This window comes from Miniopterus schreibersii (genome assembly GCF_964146895.1).
Source record: "Miniopterus schreibersii genome assembly, chromosome: 20".
NCBI lineage: Eukaryota > Metazoa > Chordata > Mammalia > Chiroptera > Miniopteridae > Miniopterus > Miniopterus schreibersii.
Genome location: NC_138122.1, coordinates 15,202,615 through 15,223,764, shown reverse-complemented (window position 1 = coordinate 15,223,764; position 21,150 = coordinate 15,202,615). Strand labels below are relative to the sequence as shown.

Here is a 21,150-nt window from a genome sequence, read left to right as displayed (position 1 = left end):
GCCTGAGGGTCCACCAAGGGCCCAGCTAGACACAGAGCAGGTGTCTCACTGCCTCAGGTCCTACCAGCGGCAAGCAAGCAGCCTGCGCCGGTGGCTGGAGCTAAGCAGGGAGGAGCCCAGGCCTGAGGACCAGGAAACGGAGCAGCAGGTGCAGGAAGAGCTGCAGGAGGTGAGGTCTTGGATGGTCCTGGGACAGGGTCTGGCTGTGCTTCCTCTCAGCACAGCCTGTCCCTTCCTGGCCCCCCAGGTGGAACTACAGATCCAGCAGCTGGCTGCAGAGCTCCAGGCCCAGCGCCAGCCCGTCAACGCCTGCATTGCGCGTGTCCAGGCCCTGCGGCGGGCTCTGTGCTAAAGCCATCACCCCAGGGAGGCCTTGGCCCAGCTTCAGGAACAAAATATAAAGCTAAAATGATTTTTTTTTATTTCAAAATGTGGCAATTACATGAATTACTGTTCAGAAGTCTCCCACTTTTCATACAAAAATACTGTGCTACTGATACAGTTGAAAAAGTTCAAATGGCTTCTCCTGCAGGAGAAATTCAGAGTCCCCTGGAGACATGAAACCTGGCCCTGTCCCCACCATCAATGACTCCCCTATTACCGGGGGACAGGTTTTCTAGGCACTGACCCTGCCTCTTCACCCCAATACACCAAGGTTCCTCTGCCTCCAACATAAGCCCTTGAATCAATAGCAGCAACTTTCCCATATTTAATGTAGATCTGGGGAGGGGACACAAGCTCTCCCCTAGCCCCAATGTGGCCACAACTACCTGCCTGTCCCAGTCAGGGGGGCGTTCAGTAATTGGTCTTCACAGCTCCAGGTCACTCATCGGGGTCTGCAAAACGCCTTGCCATTAGTCGCCATCCTCGAAAGATGCTGGCAGAGTTGGGTGATGCATTCACCACCAGTGTGAAGACAGGTGGCTTTTCCCAACAAGCAGGGTGGGGTGAATTTGGAAACAAAGCAGTTACATTAAAGGCTGTGTGGTCCTGCTCTGGGGCAGGCGGGCCCACAGTCAGTGCCAGGATGCACCTCACCCAGGCAGTGGAGGCGAAAAGCAGTAATGGGAGGAGCAGCAAAAAGGTACATTACCACTTACCATCTTAACAGAAACCAAGACCAGCTGAGTGCTCAGCCAGGAGATGGTAGGGTCTCTGGTTTATACCATAGGGGTTAAAACGTCTCCAAAAGGGAATCTTGAGATCATCCTGGCACTTACTTTCTCTTTAAGGTGGGAAGAGGGGATGACGAAGGTCTAGGGCACGACCAGGGCTCTGACCTTGTCTGCACCTCTGGGACAGCAGGAACAGAAGTCACCCAGGTCCTGCCTGGTCAGACCCCATGGTCCTGAGAGCCCTTAAAAAGACTCCCATTTCTGTGTTTAAGAAAGGTCCCTCAGCAGCCTGGAATGAGGCTCTAGAGGGAGCCCAGAGCCTCCCCAAAGCGGATTTTCTGTCCTGGTTTCAGCTTGAAGTTGAAGTCCTTGGGGGCCTCGAAGATGAGCACAATGGTGGAGCCCAGGTTGAACTCGCCCAGGTGCTCACCCTTGCGCATGGGGATGCCCTCCTTGTTGGCATGTGTCACGAAGCTGAAGTCGTTGTAGGAGCCCTTGCTGTACCGTGGGCTATTTGTGTGCAGGTCCTGGGGAAGGTCAGGGGCAGAGCATGTGAGACCTCCCTGGACCTTCAACACACCTCTGCAGCCTTCCCGCAACTCGGCTTGGAAAGGGAGGTGGGGACAGTGACTCAGCCCACGGGCCAGGTGTCTAACCACACACTGTCCCCGACACCTGCTATGAACTGGGCCACTGAGGGACATGGAGGAATCAGACCTGACTCTGTTCTCCAGCACAAATGATGATGCAAGATCAGCACCCAGGGGGGAAAGGGGCAGTCACAAATTGACACCAAGAAAGGTCCCTCCCTCTCCAGCCACCTCCAGAGGGACAAGTGGCAACAAGTGGGGAATGGAGTGTGTCAGAACTAGAAGTTCTGACATCTGGCTGTACAGGAGACAAGGCAGTGGGACCCCAAGTGACCCAGCCCTTGGGCTTTAGCAGGGCCTGGACTCTGCTTACCCGGTCAAAGTAGATGCGGATGGAGCCCACGTTGGTGGCCCCCACAGCTGTCAGTGAAAAGAAGCCGTGTTTCCAATCCCCAGTCAGGACTACCCGCTCATTGTGGCAGAAGAGCTCTTTGATCCAGCGGGCCATGCCGGGGTTCACAGACATCAGGGAGCCTGTGAAAGCAAGGACACTTACTACTCCCCACTCAGCGAAAGGATCAGCCTCCTGGAGCCCAGTGTCGCCCCCATGTCATTGCAAATACAGAGTGGGCTAGACCCCAGCTTATCCCCCACCCGCCTGCCAGACTAAAGCAGTCGACTACCAGCCTCAGCACCCCATCTCTGCAGCCTGGGTCCCTGAAACCTGGAAGCTGAGGGCATTGGTTAGGAGCTTGCAGAGGCACCTCTCAGTCTGCCAGCCTCAGCCTACCTGGGAAGTGGCGCCGGTGGGACACTGTCCAGTCCGTGGGAGAATGGAAGCAATGGTAGTCCCCGGGGGCCAGGTAGATGACGCAATGGTAGAGCTCGTTCCCTTCTCGGGTGACCAGCTGGTTCCTGAAGGAGGCGGCTGTTGGAGACAGACAAGGGTCCGGCTATCAGACAGGCACCCAATGCCACCCAGCATGGGGCCTGTGTATAGTCTGGACCTTGGCTCCAGGGAGGCTCTGAAGCTCTGGGCAGGGTGATTCCTGGCCCAGGGGCCAGCCCTCAGTTCCTAGAGCCTTCCCAGTGTCCCTTCTCTCTCCGACCCATTCCCAACCTTCACCCTCTAACCTCTGGCCCAGCCACAACGCAGCATTGTGACAAGGTTATGACCAGGCAAGGACCCACCTGGTGGCAAGGGCAGGTCCTCCACAGAGGTACGCGGGCCCAGGAACGACTCCAGGGAGTAGGTGACCCCCTTCACCTGCTCCACCTCAGAGTTCTTCACCTGCCCAAAGTTGAGGATCTTCCCATCTGACGGGCTGATCTGGAAGGGCCAGGAGAGTTACTGCCAGGGACAGGAGGGGAGAGGACATAGAGGAGGCGAGGGGACGCAGGGCAGGACCTCATCCGGCCTGGGAGGAACGCCTACCCGGCCACCCATGGAGGCTGTTGGGACTGGTTCCCAAAGGCACAGGCTAGAATCAAGTTTCTGGAGGGAGGAGTGGAAGGCAGGGTAGGGCCTCACCACGCTGTGCAGGCCGCAGACAGGCCGGGCCTGCGGCTTCAGCTTGCGCCGGAAGAACTCGCTGAGGTTGCGGTAGTGGTGCAGGTCCTCCACGGCGGCCTCCTTCATGTTCACCCCGAAGGTCCAGATGTACAGGCTGTAGACAGGCCTGCGCAGCCAATGTGGCAGCTCCACCTGGTTAAGACGGCCCCAGGCCCTCGACAGCAAGCGCGTGGGCACCGACTTGTACAACGCCACCTGCAGGCCACAGGCAAGTGGATGAGTCAGCCACACTTCGAGCCCACTGCCCCCAGCCAACTGCCCCCATCAAGGGGGCCACCTCCGTAGGCCTTGGGCACCCCACACTGGCTTTTGTGATGTGGTGGTTTCTCACTAGGAACCAGACTGAGCTAACTACTGGCCAAGACCGTGACACACTGACTTACGGCTCAGGTGTTTCAGTCATCTTATGCAGGCCGAACAGCAGCTGTCCTAGTCCCTGGGGAGAGACTGGCCAGCACAGTCTTGTTTCTTAAAGGGGGGAGGGAGCATAAGTAGATCTGATACTGTTATAGACAGGTTGTGGCAGGAGGCAATGCCTGTGTCACAGACCAAAGAAAGGAGCAGGAGGCCCTGGGCAGACAGCAAAGTCTGTAGACAGTCCAAAGTGTATCCCTGTCCTAACACACACACAAGACTCCCCTGACCAAGGTCAGGGACTTTGACATCATGCAGATGCGCTGTCACTGTCACCAAGGCCAGCGCCTGACTACACCCTGCAAGCCCTGCCTGGCACTCGGAGGCATTCTCCTGTGATGGGCCAGTCCGCAAAGCTGTTTGCACCTGGGGCTCCTCCCACTTAGAACAAGGGAATCGGCCCCTCCAGCCAAACTCTTAGGGCCAGGTGATCCTTCTAGGTGCCACTGACATTATGGGACCTGCCTCTAATTAGCGGCTGTTGCTTCTGAACACAACAAAGACACAAGTCCCCACGGTATAAAAGGAATTTCATTCCAACTTAAACACCTCTAGGAGGTGCTGAATTAGCGGGTCCCAGAACTACTCCCAGCTGATCCCTATACATTGGAGTGACTATAGCTGCCACGGGACCTCAGGTCTAATACCCAGAACTCCTTAGCTTTCAAGCCCTCATGACATTCCACCTGGGCTGTCCAAGGGCCAGGAGCAGGGTCTCTTCCTTGGGGTCAGCCTGCACTCCAGGGAACTGCCCGGGGTTCTCAGGGCCTCAAAGGCATCCCCACCCTAAGGGGCCCAAACAGGTTCCTGCCTTCCTGGACTACCCTCTGGCATTCAGGAATTTGGATTCTTCTCAAAATTACCTCTAAGCTCACTTTTCCTTGAACACAGGAAATCAGACAGACATCGTTTTCTGAATTCCCAGTACGGGTTCCTTCCAGAAGCAGAGCCCCCAAATGACACAAATGCAGGCAGAAAGCAGGCAGTGGACAGCGAGCCAGCCCTCAGTCACCTATTGGTAGGGCCCACACAGCCACCGACCAGCAGGCCCTCAACCAACTCGCCTTTCAACACCCCCTCCTGGAGGGCTCAGCCCTCACAGCCATCACCTCTCCTCTGACAACTGTCTCCTTCTGTGTCTCCTGGGTCCCTACCTCAGGCTGCCCGGGGATGGGCCAGGCCAGCAGCCTGCACACACTTACCCTGCTCACGGGCCTCCATCCCACCCGGCTGAGCGGTCTGAGGGCACCAAAGGGCAGGAGGTAGTAGAGGACCGTCAGGGGCCAGGAGCGCAGTTTCAGGGCAGGTCTGGACATGCAGCTCAGCTGTCCCAGCCTCCGTCTCAGGGCCAGCTGGGGGAAGTGCAACCTGCAGGGCACATGTCCACGCATGACTGGGGCCAGTGGCCAGGGTCTGAGAGGGACTGGGAGCCCCCACCCTACCCTCAGCAAGTTCACCTCTTAAGTCCAGCAGCACTGGTCACGCATGTCCCTCAGCCCAACCCCATTCTGAGTCAAGGGCCTGGCTGCCTCTGGTTGGTAGCTCACTTCCCAGTCCCTCACCCTGCCTGCCAGCTGGGGAGGACTGGGGATGTCAGCAGCTAAGACAGAGGGTGAGGTCCAGCTCCTAACCTCTCAAAGGAAGGGCTTCTGAACACGGGAGGGGCTCCGGTGAGGCCCTTTAAGGCTAAGTACTACCTAGGCCCAGCACAGGGAAGACAGCCTCACAGCCCCCTCCCTCCTGGGGCACCAGAAGGCAGTGATCTCCCAGAGCTCCTCAGCATGCTGCACATGGCAGTGAGGGAGCTACTGCTACCACCCCACTGCAGGATCTGGGGAAACCTATTTATGGCTCCAGGCCTCTTATTTCTTCATCTGACAAATTAAGGAATTGGGCCTGACAAGATCACAAAGGAAAACACACACACTCCTGTAACAGTTACTGCTCCATCCATCCGCGCGGTCATTCTACACCAGGTGAGGTTCTCTAAAACTGATCCAGAAATTGGTGGGGGGAAGCTGACCCCACCTCAGGCCACCTTCTAGGTCTGCTGGGGCCACACACCTGACCCAGGCCCCTCCTTTCAGCAAAAGCGCGTGGGCCTTCCCCCAGGTCCCACCAATCCAAACCTTTGCACTCAGCACTGGCAGGCGTAGTCTTTCCACTAGAACCCTGGCTTCCTGGGGCACATCAGTGAGGCCCATGTCCCCTCTCACATGCCAAAGCTCCAGAAAATGCTCCTAAGGCCCTACTGTAGTCATCAGGAGATTACACTGCCACCCTCTCTGAGAATCTCCCCAGGCCTCAGTTTCCTCATCGGCAAAAAGACTGCATTCAACTGGATAATCTAATGCTCCCATCCGTGCCGGTGCACTCTCAGAGGAGCTGTGTCCTCTGCTCCCACTTGCTGAATAAACCAAGTTGTTCCAAACAAAGGAAGCAGCTCAGCTGATACTAAAAGCAGAAAACATGGAGAACTGAGCCCACAGCCAGGCCCAGTTCAACGACTGCAGAGACTGCCGCATTTCCATTGCTCCCCGGCCTCCCCGAGTTCATTCTCTCTCAAGCACCCCCCCCACACACACACACACACTGTCTTTTTAAAAGGTCCGGTTGGTGGGGGGGCCAAGCAAAGCCAGACAAATCATTGCTCCCCCCTCCCACTGCCCCCACCTGCCCTGCTCACTGCAGAAGCAAAAGGACCAATCCCAGAAGAGCTGCACCCAAGCAGGGTGGGGGCACCCGAAGGTGGGGGAGCAGCAGTTTAGGTGCAGCACAGACACCGGGCCACCAGCCCGCTCCGCCTCCCCAGTACCTGAAGTGGGCTCTCCGACTCAGGCCCCCAGGGCCGGGCCCCTCCAACCTTGGGGGAGCCCCAGGGCCCCTGCTGCCACCTCCACTGCGGGGCCGCTGGACATGAACTCTGACCTTGTGGAGGTCGTGGCGGGGAACAGCAGGATTAGGAGGCCGCTGGCAGCATCTCACCATTTCGCCGAGCTGAGCTCTGGTCCTCGCCTCGCCTCTGACTGACACATGGTGGGCGGGCAGGGAGGCGGCGCCAGCACGATCGCCTTTGTTCCTCCTCCTTCCGCCCTTCCCCCCAAGGAGTTGCTGCGCTGTCACTGCTCCTTGGTGGCTGGTGGGCCGCTTCCCCAGGTCAGAGACCACAGGGTGGAACAGGGACTATTGCAACGACAGGCACTTGTCAGACACCTGTTTGGAGCCATAGCTTCAGCTCTGATCTCGGCCCACTCTTGTCCGGAGGCTTGGCCACCAGCCTGCTCCAGTGAGCCCAAGGCAGGGAGGGGACTAGGCCCCTCTGGGCTCAAGGAGCACAAGCGGGAATCTGAGCCCTGCGCTCCAGGCAGGCGCCCAGCGTCACCCTGTCTGCAGCTCAGGCTGCCCCTCCCTTGCCAGGACCTGACCCATTTTCCATTCAGGTGACAAAGTAGCATCTGAAGAATGAGGGAGAAAAGGCAGGAGAGGTGGGCCTGTTGAGACCCTGTGCATCTGACCAACTACGGCTCTTCCTCACTGCCCATGCCCCCCCTGATTCAGAGCTCCCCCACATTGGGCAAGGACCCCTCAAGGCCTCCTCAGAAGATGAGCACCTAGGTGACATCAAGGAAAACTGACGTGGAGCTGAAACAGGCCAGGACTGAAGCCTATTCCTGCCCCCTCTCCGACCTCCCCATCTTTACTTGGGAACAGGGACAGCACTCTGGCCAGGGGCCCACAAGGCTACGGGGAGGACACTGCCTCCACAAAGCCCTTCCGGTCACCTCACAGATAACGGGAGGAGGAGAGCAAACATTCCACGGTTGTTGCTGTCTCAGCCCAGGGAAGTCAAGGCTCCGGAAAGGAGGCTCCATCTGCCTGGCCTCCAATCCCAGCTGCGGGCTGGCAGGGGGAGGGGGCTCCAGAGCAGCTCTGAAGGCAGGGAACTGACTCAACCCAGGACCCCACATGGCCAACACACTGTGACGCAGCAAGAGGCCTCAATTCAACATGGCTTTATCACATAAGGGGGAACATTTGACACCCATTTCAGCCAGAGGTGAAAAGGCCAGCTTGGCACCTGCCAGGTGTGTAGAGGTCCATAGGAGCCAGGAAAAGGCTGCCTAAAGTCTGGGCATGAGCATGGACTTCTGCCCTGACCGAGAAGATGGCAAAGCCTGGCCAGTCAGACCAGAGCGGGTCCAGACCCCTCCAGCAACACTCATCTCTCCAGGTCACTGACTGGCCTTGATGAATGGCAGGGACAGTTCACTGTGGGGGGAGCCAGGGCTCACCGAGAAACAGATGAAGGCACATGCTGCCTCTGGCCCTGAGGGGCAGGCCCACGGCCCCATGGACAGCTCTGCTTCAGGCTCTTGTGACCTCCAGCTAACAGGTCGCTTCAACCACACCACCCACATGCTGAGCACACTGCCACCCCTCCCTGGCCCAGCAAGCGTTGGCTTCACATTGCTCCCCAGGAAAGCAGGCCCACAGGGGTGATGGCAGTCGGGGTCAAGTCTGGTGCTTAGATTCCAGATCGGGATACTCTCCCCACCTCTAGAAACTAGAAAGCTCTAGAACCACAAAGCAGATGCACATGCACGCATTTCATTTCATTGTCCCCCAGGCCTCCCCTCCCACAGTGGAGGGAGCTCAAGGAGAACCAGCCCAAGGAACTGCTGTCCAGGAGACTAGAAACTGCCCTGAGGGGCCCAGCAGGAGGTCCTTACCTCCTCAGTCACATCTCTGCCACTCCTCTACCTCTTCTTCTAAATGACCACCTGTGGGCCCCAAAAGGTCCCCAGGAAGCACACATGAATTGTCTGTCCCCCAGGAAACGAGCCTGATGTCCTGTCAAGCTTAGATCTGCAGGATGGAGGCGAGGGGGTCCCTAGAGGTCACTCCTCACCTCCGAAGGGCAGAGCCACTTTTACAACCAGCAGTGCTCCAGGCCTCCCCGCCTCCCCATCTCAGAGCCCCACTTCCCTCCACGCTTGTGACAGCCCTTGGAGCCTAATCCAGAGCTTCTCCCTCTCTGGCTCCCTGGGTGTGACTGGGGTGGGGCATGCCTCAGGCCCAGTTGAGGAACCTGAAAGGGGGCTGCTCTGAAGTGGGGAAGGGAGGACACCCCCCTCCCCCCATCCTGAGAGTGTCAAGGACACTCTGTGGAGTGAGTTCTGGGCTGTGACCAATAGGACTTTAAAGTCATTACTCCAGGTGGCTTTGGTGGGAGACAGGGACAATTTGGTTACTGCAAATCTTGGCTGCCCCCCCCCCCCCCAGCCAGGAAAGGCCTTGCACGTCACAGGAGCTCTCTGAATGGTCATTCCTCCTACTCACCCCCTGGAGGCTCAGATCACAGCTGTGACCATGGCCCAGAACAACTGCTCAGAAACCCCATGCCTCCCTTCCATGCAAGAGCTCAGTGCAGCCTCATCCCCCAGACCTGGCTCCCGACATCTCACCTCCCCTTCCAAGCCCACACTGCAGGGGGACACAGGTTCCTCCACTGGGAGGATAGAAGCACAGCCCCTGAGTAAGAAGAGATGGCCCAACAGGACCACTAGGGGGAAATCATTGTCAGGACATGCTGTTCTGGGGTTGACACTGAGCAGTGCTGCAATGTCCCCACCCACCCCTCACTAACCAGGATGAAGAGAACAGTCCCCTTAGTGGAATGAACACTCTAGCTCAAAAGTAGGATGGATTGACCCAAGCCAGTTACCAGTTACTACAAGTGGGGGGTGGGGCATGTGTGCTCCTGCCTGGTTCTCTAGGACCCTGGCAGATTCAGGTTTGAGTCTCAGCAAGGTTAGGAAGGCAGTGAGGGAGTCAGAACTGTCTACCCCTCTGTTCCCCCAAGACGTACTCTCTGAGCACATAGGGCCCGGCAGCCCTGCTCATGTCCAGCCTGAGACCACCGAGAATTTGCTCTTACACCCTGAGTGGATATCTCACTGAGTGCCAGGGTTACCCCTCTTGAAGCCTCAGCAGAAACCCCAGTGCCCCCTATATGAGTGTACCGGCCTGACTTCCTGTGTGCTCCCACCCTGGAGGGCAGAGCCGTTTCCTCCCCCAGCTCCCCTGAGGCACGACCACCAGGCAGCTGTGTCCAGGTGAGGCCACCAACCCTTCCTCCTGTGTTTCAGTGCTACAGACAGACAAAACTTCCCAAGTAGAGAACGTAGAAATGGATCTCCCTAGGGAAATGGGTGAGCCATTTTGGGGAAGCCCTGGGCAAGAGAAGAGGAAGCAAAGAGATGGGCCCAAGCGCGCCTTTCAAGCCTGCATAAGGGAGGCCAGGGAAAGATGGGTGCAGGTGAGAACAGGACTCCCCCAAAGGAAAGGAACTTCCTCTCAGGCAATCTCTGGTGCCAGCAGGCAATGAGGCTCAATGAAGGGCAGCATGTCACCACCAGAGGGGTGGGCAGGAGATGACAAGCAATGACACCTCCAGGTCCCACTGAAAAACAGTGCAGCGTCCCTCCCCCTCTAACCCTGCCCCAGGCCCTTTTGTCAGCCCCGAGCTCTAGGCGCTGGCGGGCCCCTGAGCCCCGCTGCACAGCCAGCACTTTCCTTTCCCGTCACTAAGTCTAGGAGATGCTAGCGGATGTAGAGGAAGTGAGCTCATCCAACTGGCCCCATGACTGCTATGTGGGGCTGGGGAAGCCCACAACTTGGTCGAGACTATGGGTTGGGCTCCTTGGGCCCCCAAGCCTCAGGCTCCAAACTGTAAAGATGTGCCCCAAACCACAGGGGGCTGGATGGCTCTCCCCGGTTGGAAAGTGGCCTTCCAGCCGGGAGTCTGGGAGCAGAGGAGAGCGGCTCACTCACCGGCAGGTGGTCGGGACCGCGGGGCTTCTGGGCACAGGCCGATTCAGGAAGCACCGTTCCTCCACCAAAGCCTTGGGTTGGCCGGCGGGGATCAGGCTCTAGCCACTCAGACAGTCGGGGCGGGGGCACGGGGCGGCCGCCAGACTGCCAGAGCTTCGCTCCGCCCCCCAGCCCAGCCCAGCCCAGCCTGCCCGCCCAGGGGCCCCTTTAAGGGGGAAGAGGAGACCAGCACCCTGAGGTTCACAGTCAAGGGGGTTCCCCAGTGACACTCCCTGGGTTGGAAGCCGTGTATCCTCTGCAGGGGCTGGTCTCCTGGGGCGGCTGCCTCCGATTCCCCCTCCACAACCTTCCCCACACCAGCCCCTTTGGGCAGGCTGGCCTTCAGCTGCTGGCTGATTTCTGAACTGAGCAGACTTGTCTAGCCCTCCAAGTGAGAAAGTGAAACAGAAGGTATCCAAGTCCTTGCTCCTTCCCACAACCCATCCTGAAGACACAGGCTGCCTCTACCCCTACTTCCTGTCCTCCAGGCAGACACAACCCCCAACCCCTACAAAATCCCCAGTGTAGACCAGCAAACAAGACTGGGGGCAAGGTCCACCCCTGGGCCGAGCACTCAGGATGAAGAACATGTGGGGTGATACTGTGACTTTTAAAAATTTATTTATTACAGTTAACATTCAATATTATTTTATATTAGTTTCGGCTGTACAGTATAGTGTTAGACCCTGTCTTTCTACCACACTAGATGGCAGGGCTCTAGCCTGTGGGGCCAGCACACTACCCGCATGCCCACCAAGTCAACATCGGATATAATGAAGCAGCTTAACATATTTTACCAGAAGGAAGGTCTGACAGGGAAGACTATTCAACCAAAGAAAGGCTGTAGAATTCAGGAGCCGGGTTACTGTCTGTGCAGGTTATGCCCCAGGGCAGCATGCCACCCACTGGCCAGATTGCCTCAGAGGCTCATTCTTCTTGCTCAGGCTACTGAACAAAAACCCAACCCCAGCTTCTTCCTCTAAGAACTTGGTTTTTAAAACAAAGTTTAGAACAGCTGGAGAGAGCCTACAGGGCTTGTGAAGAGATGTATAGCTGGACCAGGATGTGTAGACACAGCCCATGTACCTGTCCTCATTTGGACACAGACCAAGCAACTTCTCCATGACAACCTATAGACCTGGGCTGCCACAGTGGGGAGAAGGGGAACTAATGAAGCAGTCCTGCCTCAAGGACTTGTGATATTCCACCCCTACAATGCAAAGCAGGAGCAGAGAGGCAGGGGTGATCTATGCAGAGTCCTAGCCCTGGGGGTCACAGCATTCTCTGAGCCCTGGAGAGACCGCAGACCCCTTCTCATCTCAAAACTCCAAGCAAATGCCACATAAATAGGGATAAAAAGGAGTTAAAGCACAAGAAGATGCTGATACAGAATCCTAGCAGCATGAAATGCCAGAAGCAGAAAGATACTGGAAGATCATTCAGACTTTCCCAAAGCCTCCAATATCCGGACCAGGCCCAGCCCACGCTAGGCCAGAGAGGAAAAACAAGTCTGTGGGTCAAAAGGCCAGCTTCTTATTTGCTGAGCAGCGGCACCAACACTCTCCCCTGTAAAATAATCAACAGGTGGCTCCACACCATCTCCCAGAGTTCATTATGACCACTCAAAGCCCCTCAGGTAATGGGTGTTTAGAAAAGTCATAAACAAGTCCAAGGTTTGCCTTGAGATCAGCCCTCCCCATCTTCTAATCTGACCTCCACCACCTAAGTTTCAGGAGGGAAATGCCTTCCAGATTCCAGACAATAGCTGACAAATCATTTCTGGGAAAAACAAAAACCCTTCAGTAAGTTTACTTTCCCACCCTGAATGAGCCCCTTCCGGCCACACTGGGTCCTTATTTTGCAGCTCTCCTGTCTTGGTTGGACTCCTGTGGGTGGGAGCAGCACTTCGCACCACTGAGAGGCTCTACAGGCCTCTTGGCCACCAACACATGTGGACCTTCTAGGTCAACCCAATGTAGCTCCCTGCCGAGCACCAGGGCACAAGGTAGAAGTGGGACAGGGGTGGCAGGTGCTCTCTGCCAATTCTCATTCCTTGGGGGCCAGTCAGGGCCCCTGAGGAAGACTGGTGCTTGCAAATGTTTCTTAGCAGTCCTACCAGCCCGCAGGACTTCTCTGGCTCATGCTGAGCCCCTCAGTGGCTCCTTAGAAAGGGTGCATTCAACATGATGACGAAAACAAGGTGCATGTACAAGAATAAACTCAAAATGGATTCAAGACTTAAAGGTAAGACCTGAAACTGAGATAGGCTAGTCAGCCAAGGCAAGTGGAACAGGGAAACTGAGACAGCTGAACAAACTAGCCCAGCAATCTACAGCCAGACACAGAAAGTCACCTCCCTAGAAATAACATCTAGGCCTCAGTTGTATTTCAGCTCCAGACCCAGAAAAGCAGCAAAACCAGGTGGGCGATACCAGGACCAGCTGCGACGACTGATGACCCCCTGCCCTGGAACTGACCAATCAGTGAAGACCACGACCCTAAAGGAATACACCTAGAAAACTGATTAATATTCTGCTGAAACCCTCCCCTGAGACCTCCCCTAAGATTCCCACCTTCGAGAAAGAGATAAAACCTCAAGACAAAGGACCCAGAGGGTGCTCTCCACAAACTACTGAGGAGCAACGCTGGAGTCAGATGCCCTGGCCACTGGGTTCAGCTGAGCTGGATCACAAATATGGAGTGGCTCATGAGGAAACCCATGCAACATTCCAAATACCATAACATCTTTACTTTCACCCTCCCCCCTCCTGCCCAGGCTACCAAGATCTATTAATATTTTATACTTTTAATTTGTTAAATTATGGCTGGAAAGAAGGCAATTTTTAAATGTACACATTTATATTCAATTTCAATGTTTACTGAATGTCTGCTCTGAGTCGGGGATCGTCCTGGGCCACAGGAAGCACAGATGAGTAAGACAGTTCATAACACATCACACATGGTTCAACAGCATTGAAGTCTGACCCTATCATGTGGCCCTACTGTGGTGGGAGTATTCTGAGCAACAGGATAAAGAAATTTGATTATTTCAGTCTGGTTTCTGGTGAGAACTTATCCACACCCCAAAAATCAAACCGTCTCAGCTCATCCTCAGACTGAGAAGGGCATGAACAGCCAGGATGCCAGCCCCAATATAAGGCTATAACTCTGAGGATTTCAACAGCAGGAAATTTCCACTCAGAGGCCTTGGGAAAACCAGAGGTAGGTCTGGAGACAGAAGGGAAGCCTGGCGTGACACTGAAGATATACCTTCTGTATTTGGCCAAAAGCCCACTGGAGCGCCAAGAAAGCACATTTCACTTTTTCAAACATTTCAACTTGGGCATTTAAAAAGTGACAGGCAGCTGTGCTAGATGAGAAATCAAGGTGGTTCCATCTTATTCCTACCTCCCAGTGACCAGCGACTTTGGGTGGAATCTCCAATCCCAGCCTCTCCAGCTCTCGCTCCCTATACTTCTCATACTGCCGGTAACCTGTGTACCCGCCGCCAGTCACAAACAGTAAGGGCAGGGGGCGCAACAGGAACAAGGTTCGAGCAGGGGCAGTGTGGACTTTTCTGGCATCTGTAACAACAAAAAAACAACAGGAAAATGTTGAGCCTGGGAAAAGGGACAGGAACAAGTCATGCAAACACAGCACCAACTGGAGGGCCAGGAAAGGACAATGCATCTTAGAAGCCCCCATTAAAAGTCAGTGGACCCTGAAGGGATCTGACGGGCAGGTGCAACCCTGAATCACTACTGGGACTCTTCTGTATCCAAATTCTATCAATTAGCAAGAGGCGAGTATCTTTCCTGTGAAACTACAATGCAACTCAATTGCCACCACAGTCACAGAAAGTAAGAAAACACTGAATAACAAAGAGGTCAAGAAACTAATCAAGGTTGCCCAGCTGGTCACCAACAAGTCCAGGACCACCAACAAGTCCTGGGAGCCAGGTGCCATTTCTCACCCAGGGCGCTGTGATCTTACTTTAACAATGCAGGTCCAATTCTGACTGGACACTACTATTCTCAAATGCAAAGTCCCATAAACTCCTACAGTTCAACAACAAGAAAGACAATCCAATTTAAAAATGTACAAAGGGTTTGAAGAGACATATCTACAAAGAAGATATACAAATGGCAACTAAGCACATGAAAAGATGCTCAACATCTGTTATGGGTTGAATTGTGTGCCCCCAAAATTCATATATTGAAACCCTGACCCCCCAGTAACTCAGAATATGACCTTACTTGGATATAGGGTCTCCACACAGGTAATTAAGTTAAAATAAAGTCATCATAGTGAATCCTAATCTAATGACTGGTGTCCTTATAAAAAGGGGAAATTTGCACACAGACATGCACACAGGGAGAATGCCTTGTGAAGATGAAACCAGACAGACTGGGGTGATGCTTCTATAAACCAAGGAACACCAAAGACTGCCAGCAAACCAGAAAAATGACAAGGAACAGATTGTCCTCACAGCCCTCAGGAGGAAGCAACTCTGTGACACTCTCATCTCGGACCTCTAGGTCTCCAGAATCGAAAAAGAATAGATTTCTATTGTTTAAGCCACTTGGCGTGTCATACTTTGTTACAGCAGCCCTAGCAAATCAATACAACATCACTAGTTATCAGGGAAATGCAACTCAAAACCACAGTGAGACACCCATTAGGATGGTTATAATAAAAAAGGTAAGTGTTGGCAAGGATGTGGAGAAATTTGAATAATCCTACACCGCTGGTGGGATTGCAAAATGAGGCAGCCACTTTGAAAATCAGTTTGTCAGTTCCTCAAAATGTTAAACATTAAATTACCATATAACCCAGCAATTCTGCTCTTAGGTATATACCTAAAGAAGTGAAACATACATCTACAGAAAATCTTGTAAAAGAATGTTCAATAGAAGCATTATTCATAACAGACAAAAAATGGAAACACTCCAAATGTCCACCAACTGAGACTGGATAAACAAAGTGTGGTATATCCATACAGTGGAACATTATTTTATTATAAAAAGGAATGAAATATTGACACATACTACATCATGGACCCTGAAAACATTATGTAAAAGCAGCCAGCCACAAAGAGCTGTATATTGTGTGATTCCATTTATATGAAGTCTCCAGTATAGGAAACATACCATAGAGATATAAAGTGGATTAGTGGTTGCCTGGGACTAGGGTTAGGGAGAAATGGGGAGTGACAGTTTAATGGGTCAAGTGTTTTTCATGAGGGGCGAGGAGGAAAGGGAAATATTCTAAAAGTAGACAGTAGGACAGTTGCATAACTCCGTAAATATAGTAAAAACCACTGAAATGCATAGTTAAAAGGGTGAATTTTATGGTATGTAAATTATTGCTCAATAAAACTGTTATTAAAATATCTCAAGAGCCGACTTCTCAGTAGCCTGTGCAAAACCAAAGAGCACACCCTACATACTGCCCCTGACTTCTAAAGGAAGGCAGTCGCCTGCTCCCGGCATCACTGTCCCGCCATGCTTTAGCTGGTGCTGTTCCTTTTTTCTAATGAGCAAGTGAGGATGTCATTAACCTCTCCCATCTTCTAATTATTCCTAATGGACCCTCATTACTTAATAACTAAATATCCTACCTCTGACAACCAAGAAAGATTTGTCAAAAAGCAAGAAAATGTGTTTTCTCTTTCTGAAGCACTTGGTGATGAGAGCACCGCTGTACCCTCCCCGCACTGAGCCCCCGTCCCAGACTGACCAGGCCCCCTCGACTGAGTGCTGCCTGGTGTGCTGGCTTTTCCTTCAACTACAGGTGTCTTTCTCTTGCCTTCTCAAAGGCTTACTTTACTCTTCAAAAGGAAGTAGTAAGTAGAGGGCGCCCTCTACTCCTCACCACTGCTGCACTGGGTTTGTCAATTCATAAAAGCACAGCTTTTCTGCAGTTCCAAGATTACAGCTTAATTTCTGAGGTTCCCCACCTCCATCTTTCATGTGATTCCTATGTGCTCAGCAGGCAAGTCCTAATTAAGTAACACCCAGGTTTGCTCCTATTAACTACAATAAGCCTTTTGCTAATGTTCTCATTAACCATCTCATTCTATTCCCAACCTACTCTTATAGGACAGTTAAAAATAGCTTTTGGTATGATAAATAAAAAGGGTATTTAGATAATAAAGACAATACACATTTTCGAAAAGGTTCAACTAGCTGCTTTGAAGATCAAAAAAATTCATAATCCACAGTGTGAGTGTGGAGAACTGATGTACTCATGAGCACTTCCTGCTCGTATGAGGGTATATTGGGATAACCCTGTGGTATAAATACCAAACTACAAAATGTATAAACCTTTTGATTCTGCAATTCTTTTACAAATCTATCCTGAAGATGCGCAAAGATATGTTACTACAGAATCACCTAGAGTAGAAAAAGACCAGAAACAAATGCCCAACACTAAATGGTACAGTCACACACAGACTACGAGGTAGCCAGTAAAACAATGAGATAAAAATAGCTAATGCTTCAGCTATGACTATATGCCAGGCACTGCAAGCATTTCACAGGTACAATTCCATTTAATTCTAACAACAACTCTATGGAATAGATGCTTGTTTATCCTAATTAACTGATGAGCAAACCAAAGCACAGAGAGGCCAAGACCACCTCTAATTGCTACTTACTTTTAGAAAATGCTCTGAGAGGCAGCTTCCTTAGAGGTTGTAGGAAATGGCTCAGGGCAGTGTTTTCACGACGATGGAGGCTACAATCAAGCAAAAATGAACCATTAGACATTTTTCTTAAAAGTAAAATAAAAATAAAATTAGTGGATCAATTGGCAAATTGGAATACAGTCCAATACAGAATAGATTCAACAGTACAGTATCAATGCTAACTTCCTGGTTTTAACCACTGTACTGTGGTTATGTAAGAAAATGTCCTTATAGGAAAAAGGCTGTAATATTTAAAGGTAAAGGGGCATCAAGTCTATAACTTACTCTCAAGTGTTTCAGGACACACACACACACACACAGGCGAAGGAGGGAGAAAGAAGACTAAAGCAATGATAGTCAACATTTGGGAATCTGGCTAAAGGGTATTTGGGAATTCTATGTATTATTTTTATAACTTTTCTGTAAGTCTGAAACTATTTCACAATAAAAAATTACTTTTTCTTAATTAAGCACAAGATCATAATAAGCAGTAAAGCCAGCACTCTTACACAAAGCCATATATGTTTCCACATCACAAGAGAAGAGCTCTACATAACCTTGTAAACACCTAACCCCTGGCTCGTTAAGAATCTAATATTGCAGGTGGCTGAAATTTTAAATTTTAAATGGTTGTCCTGGAAAAAAAGGCCACAAACAAACCATGCTGAACTATTCTAATCTACTTCAAGTCTGGAAGGCTCAACTGGTTTAGAATTTTTGAATTATCTTTTGTGGCTACTTTGCCACAAAAACTACTTTGACAGAGTGAATTAGGTTTCAATTGTTCTGAGAAAAAATTACCAATTATTTTCATAGCTTTTAAAGCTCTATGAAAATGTTTCTGGTTTAGTTTGTTTCTCTTCTCTGTTTCATCTTCACCAGAGGAAACTGACATATACCCAGTTATCAGTAATTGACGGTGCCAGCATGTAGAGCATTAATGAATTTTTAGTTAACAATTGGAACTCCTCTTAAAGAGCAAACATCCCACTTTCAATTCAGACAGCCTTTAGTTTCCCCAAAGACTGACCTGAAATCTAAAGCAAAGAAACTATATCCTTGTCAGTAAGGGTTTCTTTTTCCCTTGAAGCCCTTTATGATAGCAATAACAACTTATTTTAAATGTCTAAATTGCTGTTTTTGTGGAAAATGGAACTGCATCTATGATTTTCATACAATATTTATTTTCATGGATATTTAGTAGTTATATCTTATATAGATATCCTGTAAACATTATCACTCCCTTACCCTTTCAGTTCTCTGCTCAAGTGTTTTCTCCTCAGTTTGGTTTTTCCTGACCACCTTGTACCCAAGAGTTGCCCCTCTTAAGCACTCTCGAATCCCTTAATTTTTTACTTTATTTTTCTTCCTTGCACCTCTCACCACCTGAAATAAAAAGACTCTATAGAGATTCACTTATTTGTTAACTGTATGCCTGGATGAATGCAGGAGTTTGTCTGTCTTCTCACTGGACTACAATCTCAACAATGAGATTAAGCCACAGGACTATTAATGGATAAAATCAATCAGGTATCTCTTCCAAGTCAAGAACCCATAGGCCACTCTGCAAGCAGGTGATTAAAGCCCATGATTAAACAAACACTCAAGTCTGACTGTGTGGCTCAAATCTCAGTTCTGCTACTGATTAGCTGTTCGACCTTAGAAAATTTCCTAGCTAATTCCAAGCCTCCACCTGTAAAAACAAGACCTGCACCTCATTAAGAGTGAGACAATTATGTAAAACCCTCAGCGCAGGGCCTGGCACCTAGTTATACATTGCTATATATTAAGTTATATATTACTAGCTACATTAAAAGTAATAGAGTTTATATTAACCTGGCACACACTGGGATGGCCCTATCAATTGTCTATGACCGGTGTCCATACTGACTGGTATGTGCCCATATTGTCATAGTTATAAAAATATTTTCCCCCCAGTTTTTTTTTTTAATGTTTAATCTATTGATTTTTACAGAGAGGAAGGGAGAGAGAGAAACTTCAATTTATTGTTCCACTTATTTATGAATTCATTGGTTGCTTCTTGTATGTGCCCTGACTGGGGATTGAACCTGCAACCTTGGCATATCAGGATGACCCTCTAACCAACTGAGCTACCCAGCCAGGGCCTAAAAATATTCTTAACATCACCTCCGGTGGTAACATTTTAACTATAGTTATCTCTCTCCTGCTTTCTAAAGCTGTAAAGGTTCTAAAAATGAACCAGCAGGCCTCTCGACAGCTTTATTTCACCCAACATGTTGCTTTCTCTTTGTTCTATCCCACCTGTTGCCCATCACCCAGTTACTGAAAAACTTTCCTGCAATATGAGGCTTTCACCTAAGTCTCACAGATGTTGCTTTCCTGAAAACTCAAGAAAATATTATCTTTTTAGTTTTTTGTATCAATATAGTTTCTTTTATCTGGATACATAATACCTTTGAAAATTAAGACATCTAATTGTACCCCAATCCTTACCCCTCCCAATCACTGCACCTAAATCTAGTCTAATGTACCTACACTGGTACAGAAAGTGTGACTTCCCTCTTTTATAAATGACAGTGGGTGAGTAAATCCTACTCCTCCTCATTTAAAAAATATTTTAGAGGAGTGTCATTTTTTAGTCTTTCCAAATCATGACACAGTTTAAAAGAATTCATGGCTGCCTTAAGCAGCACACCTGGTAATAACATTGAAACCAGAGACCCACCTGTCCAAATCCTGTTACTACCGCATTGCAAAGCTCTCTCCTGAGAGACCTACACAGTCTTTGAATAGTTAATAATGGGGAGAATTAAGCTTTCATGTCAAGGCCAATGACAGTTTTTTGTCCCCTCTCAGTCCAAATTCAATGTCCTTTACTTCCCAAAATTACAAGGCTAGGTCGTCTCAGGTCACAGAGCAAGCTTTGGTCAACGCCTATAAAATGAACCCTGCTGCAAACACAAAAGTACCATGCGTCTCAAACCTTCCTTCTTAGAAATGACATCAAGCAGCTGACTCTGAGTCACAACTACCCACATTTTAATGCATTGAGAGTCCGAGTGCTCCCGAGCTATTTGGGGGGATAATAATAATAATAATAATAATAAATGCTCACACGGTGGGCAGCCTGAGGGAAAAGTCCTTGCACGAGAGAGAGACCCGGGTGGGGGTCTGGCTCTGCTACTAACTGGCTGGGTAGAACTGAGCAAGTCCCTGCCTCTCTCAGGGCCTCAATTTCGCCAACTCCAAAAGGAGCTGGGTTTAGATGACGCCTCAGGGTCTCTTCCAGCTCTAAGAACCCAAGAGTCGGGAGTCACCAGGGTACCCAAGCCCCCGGTTCCATACTACGACTTTGAGATTACAGGAACCAACCCCCTCACTTCGAAGAACAAGAACCCGGAGCGAAAGCCGCCGGACTCCCAGTCCAGTGCTCTTCCCACATCACACCTCCCCTTCCAGAAACGCGGATCCCTGAGAGGGGCGTCTAGTCCTGCCTCGACTCTAGAGGCAACGCAGCTTATTCCATGTTTGTCTTGCCTTTTCTTTCTCTTGTCCCTCGTGCTGGAAAAGGCAAAACCAGAGCGCTTACACCAGACCCTGACTAAACCTGCGCCGCCCTACGCGGCTGCAGTCGCACCTGCTCCCGAGCTTGAGGTGAAGGTGGATGGCCCCGTCTCCACCGGAGCGCTCCTCAGGGAGAGCCGGCGATAAAGAAACGATTCCTCGCTCCCGACCCCGCTTTGGCAAAGGCCGCCCCCCCAGCTGAGACGGCCTCAAGCACCGTACCTGCTCCGCCACGGCGCGACCTCACGCAGCAACCTCAGGCACCGTTGCCCCACGGAAGCCGCCATCTTGTTTCCTCCTTCTCAGTGGGCCACGCCCCCTTTCACACGTGAGGCGCACGCATGTGACGTC

The 21,150-nt window shown here is 51.1% G+C and overlaps 2 protein-coding genes across 12 annotated transcripts in view; one reads left to right on the top strand and one right to left on the bottom strand.

Annotated features, from left to right (window-relative positions):
- SFI1 (SFI1 centrin binding protein) overlaps positions 1-412 on the top strand; it is a 52,093-nt gene extending 51,681 nt beyond the window's left edge. For 2 of the 5 annotated variants that reach the window (XM_081123298.1, XM_081123296.1), the window contains 2 exons: positions 58-169; positions 248-412. In XM_081123298.1, the coding sequence (XP_080979424.1) occupies positions 58-169; positions 248-352 (217 nt within the window). In that variant the 3' untranslated portion in view covers positions 353-412. Of the gene's footprint in view, positions 1-40 lie in introns of all 5 variants that reach the window. The other 3 variants (XM_081123297.1, XM_081123295.1, XR_013997825.1) reach the window with 2 other exon arrangements.
- PISD (phosphatidylserine decarboxylase) lies at positions 400-21,150 on the bottom strand. Of its 7 annotated transcripts, XM_081123300.1 has the most exons (9): positions 21,022-21,106; positions 17,224-17,303; positions 13,974-14,149; positions 4,895-5,060; positions 3,237-3,473; positions 2,897-3,035; positions 2,496-2,633; positions 2,079-2,239; positions 400-1,642 (listed from the first exon to the last, which is right to left on the bottom strand). In XM_081123300.1, exons 3-9 carry the CDS (start codon positions 14,045-14,047, stop codon positions 1,418-1,420), a joined length of 1,140 nt encoding a protein of 379 aa, XP_080979426.1. In that variant the 5' UTR covers positions 14,048-14,149; positions 17,224-17,303; positions 21,022-21,106; the 3' UTR covers positions 400-1,417. The 7 variants fall into 7 exon arrangements, with proteins under 7 accessions (XP_080979426.1, XP_080979425.1, XP_080979429.1 ...); XM_081123299.1 differs by lacking the exon at positions 4,895-5,060 and having other exon boundaries at positions 21,022-21,150; XM_081123303.1 differs by lacking the exon at positions 13,974-14,149 and having other exon boundaries at positions 21,022-21,103.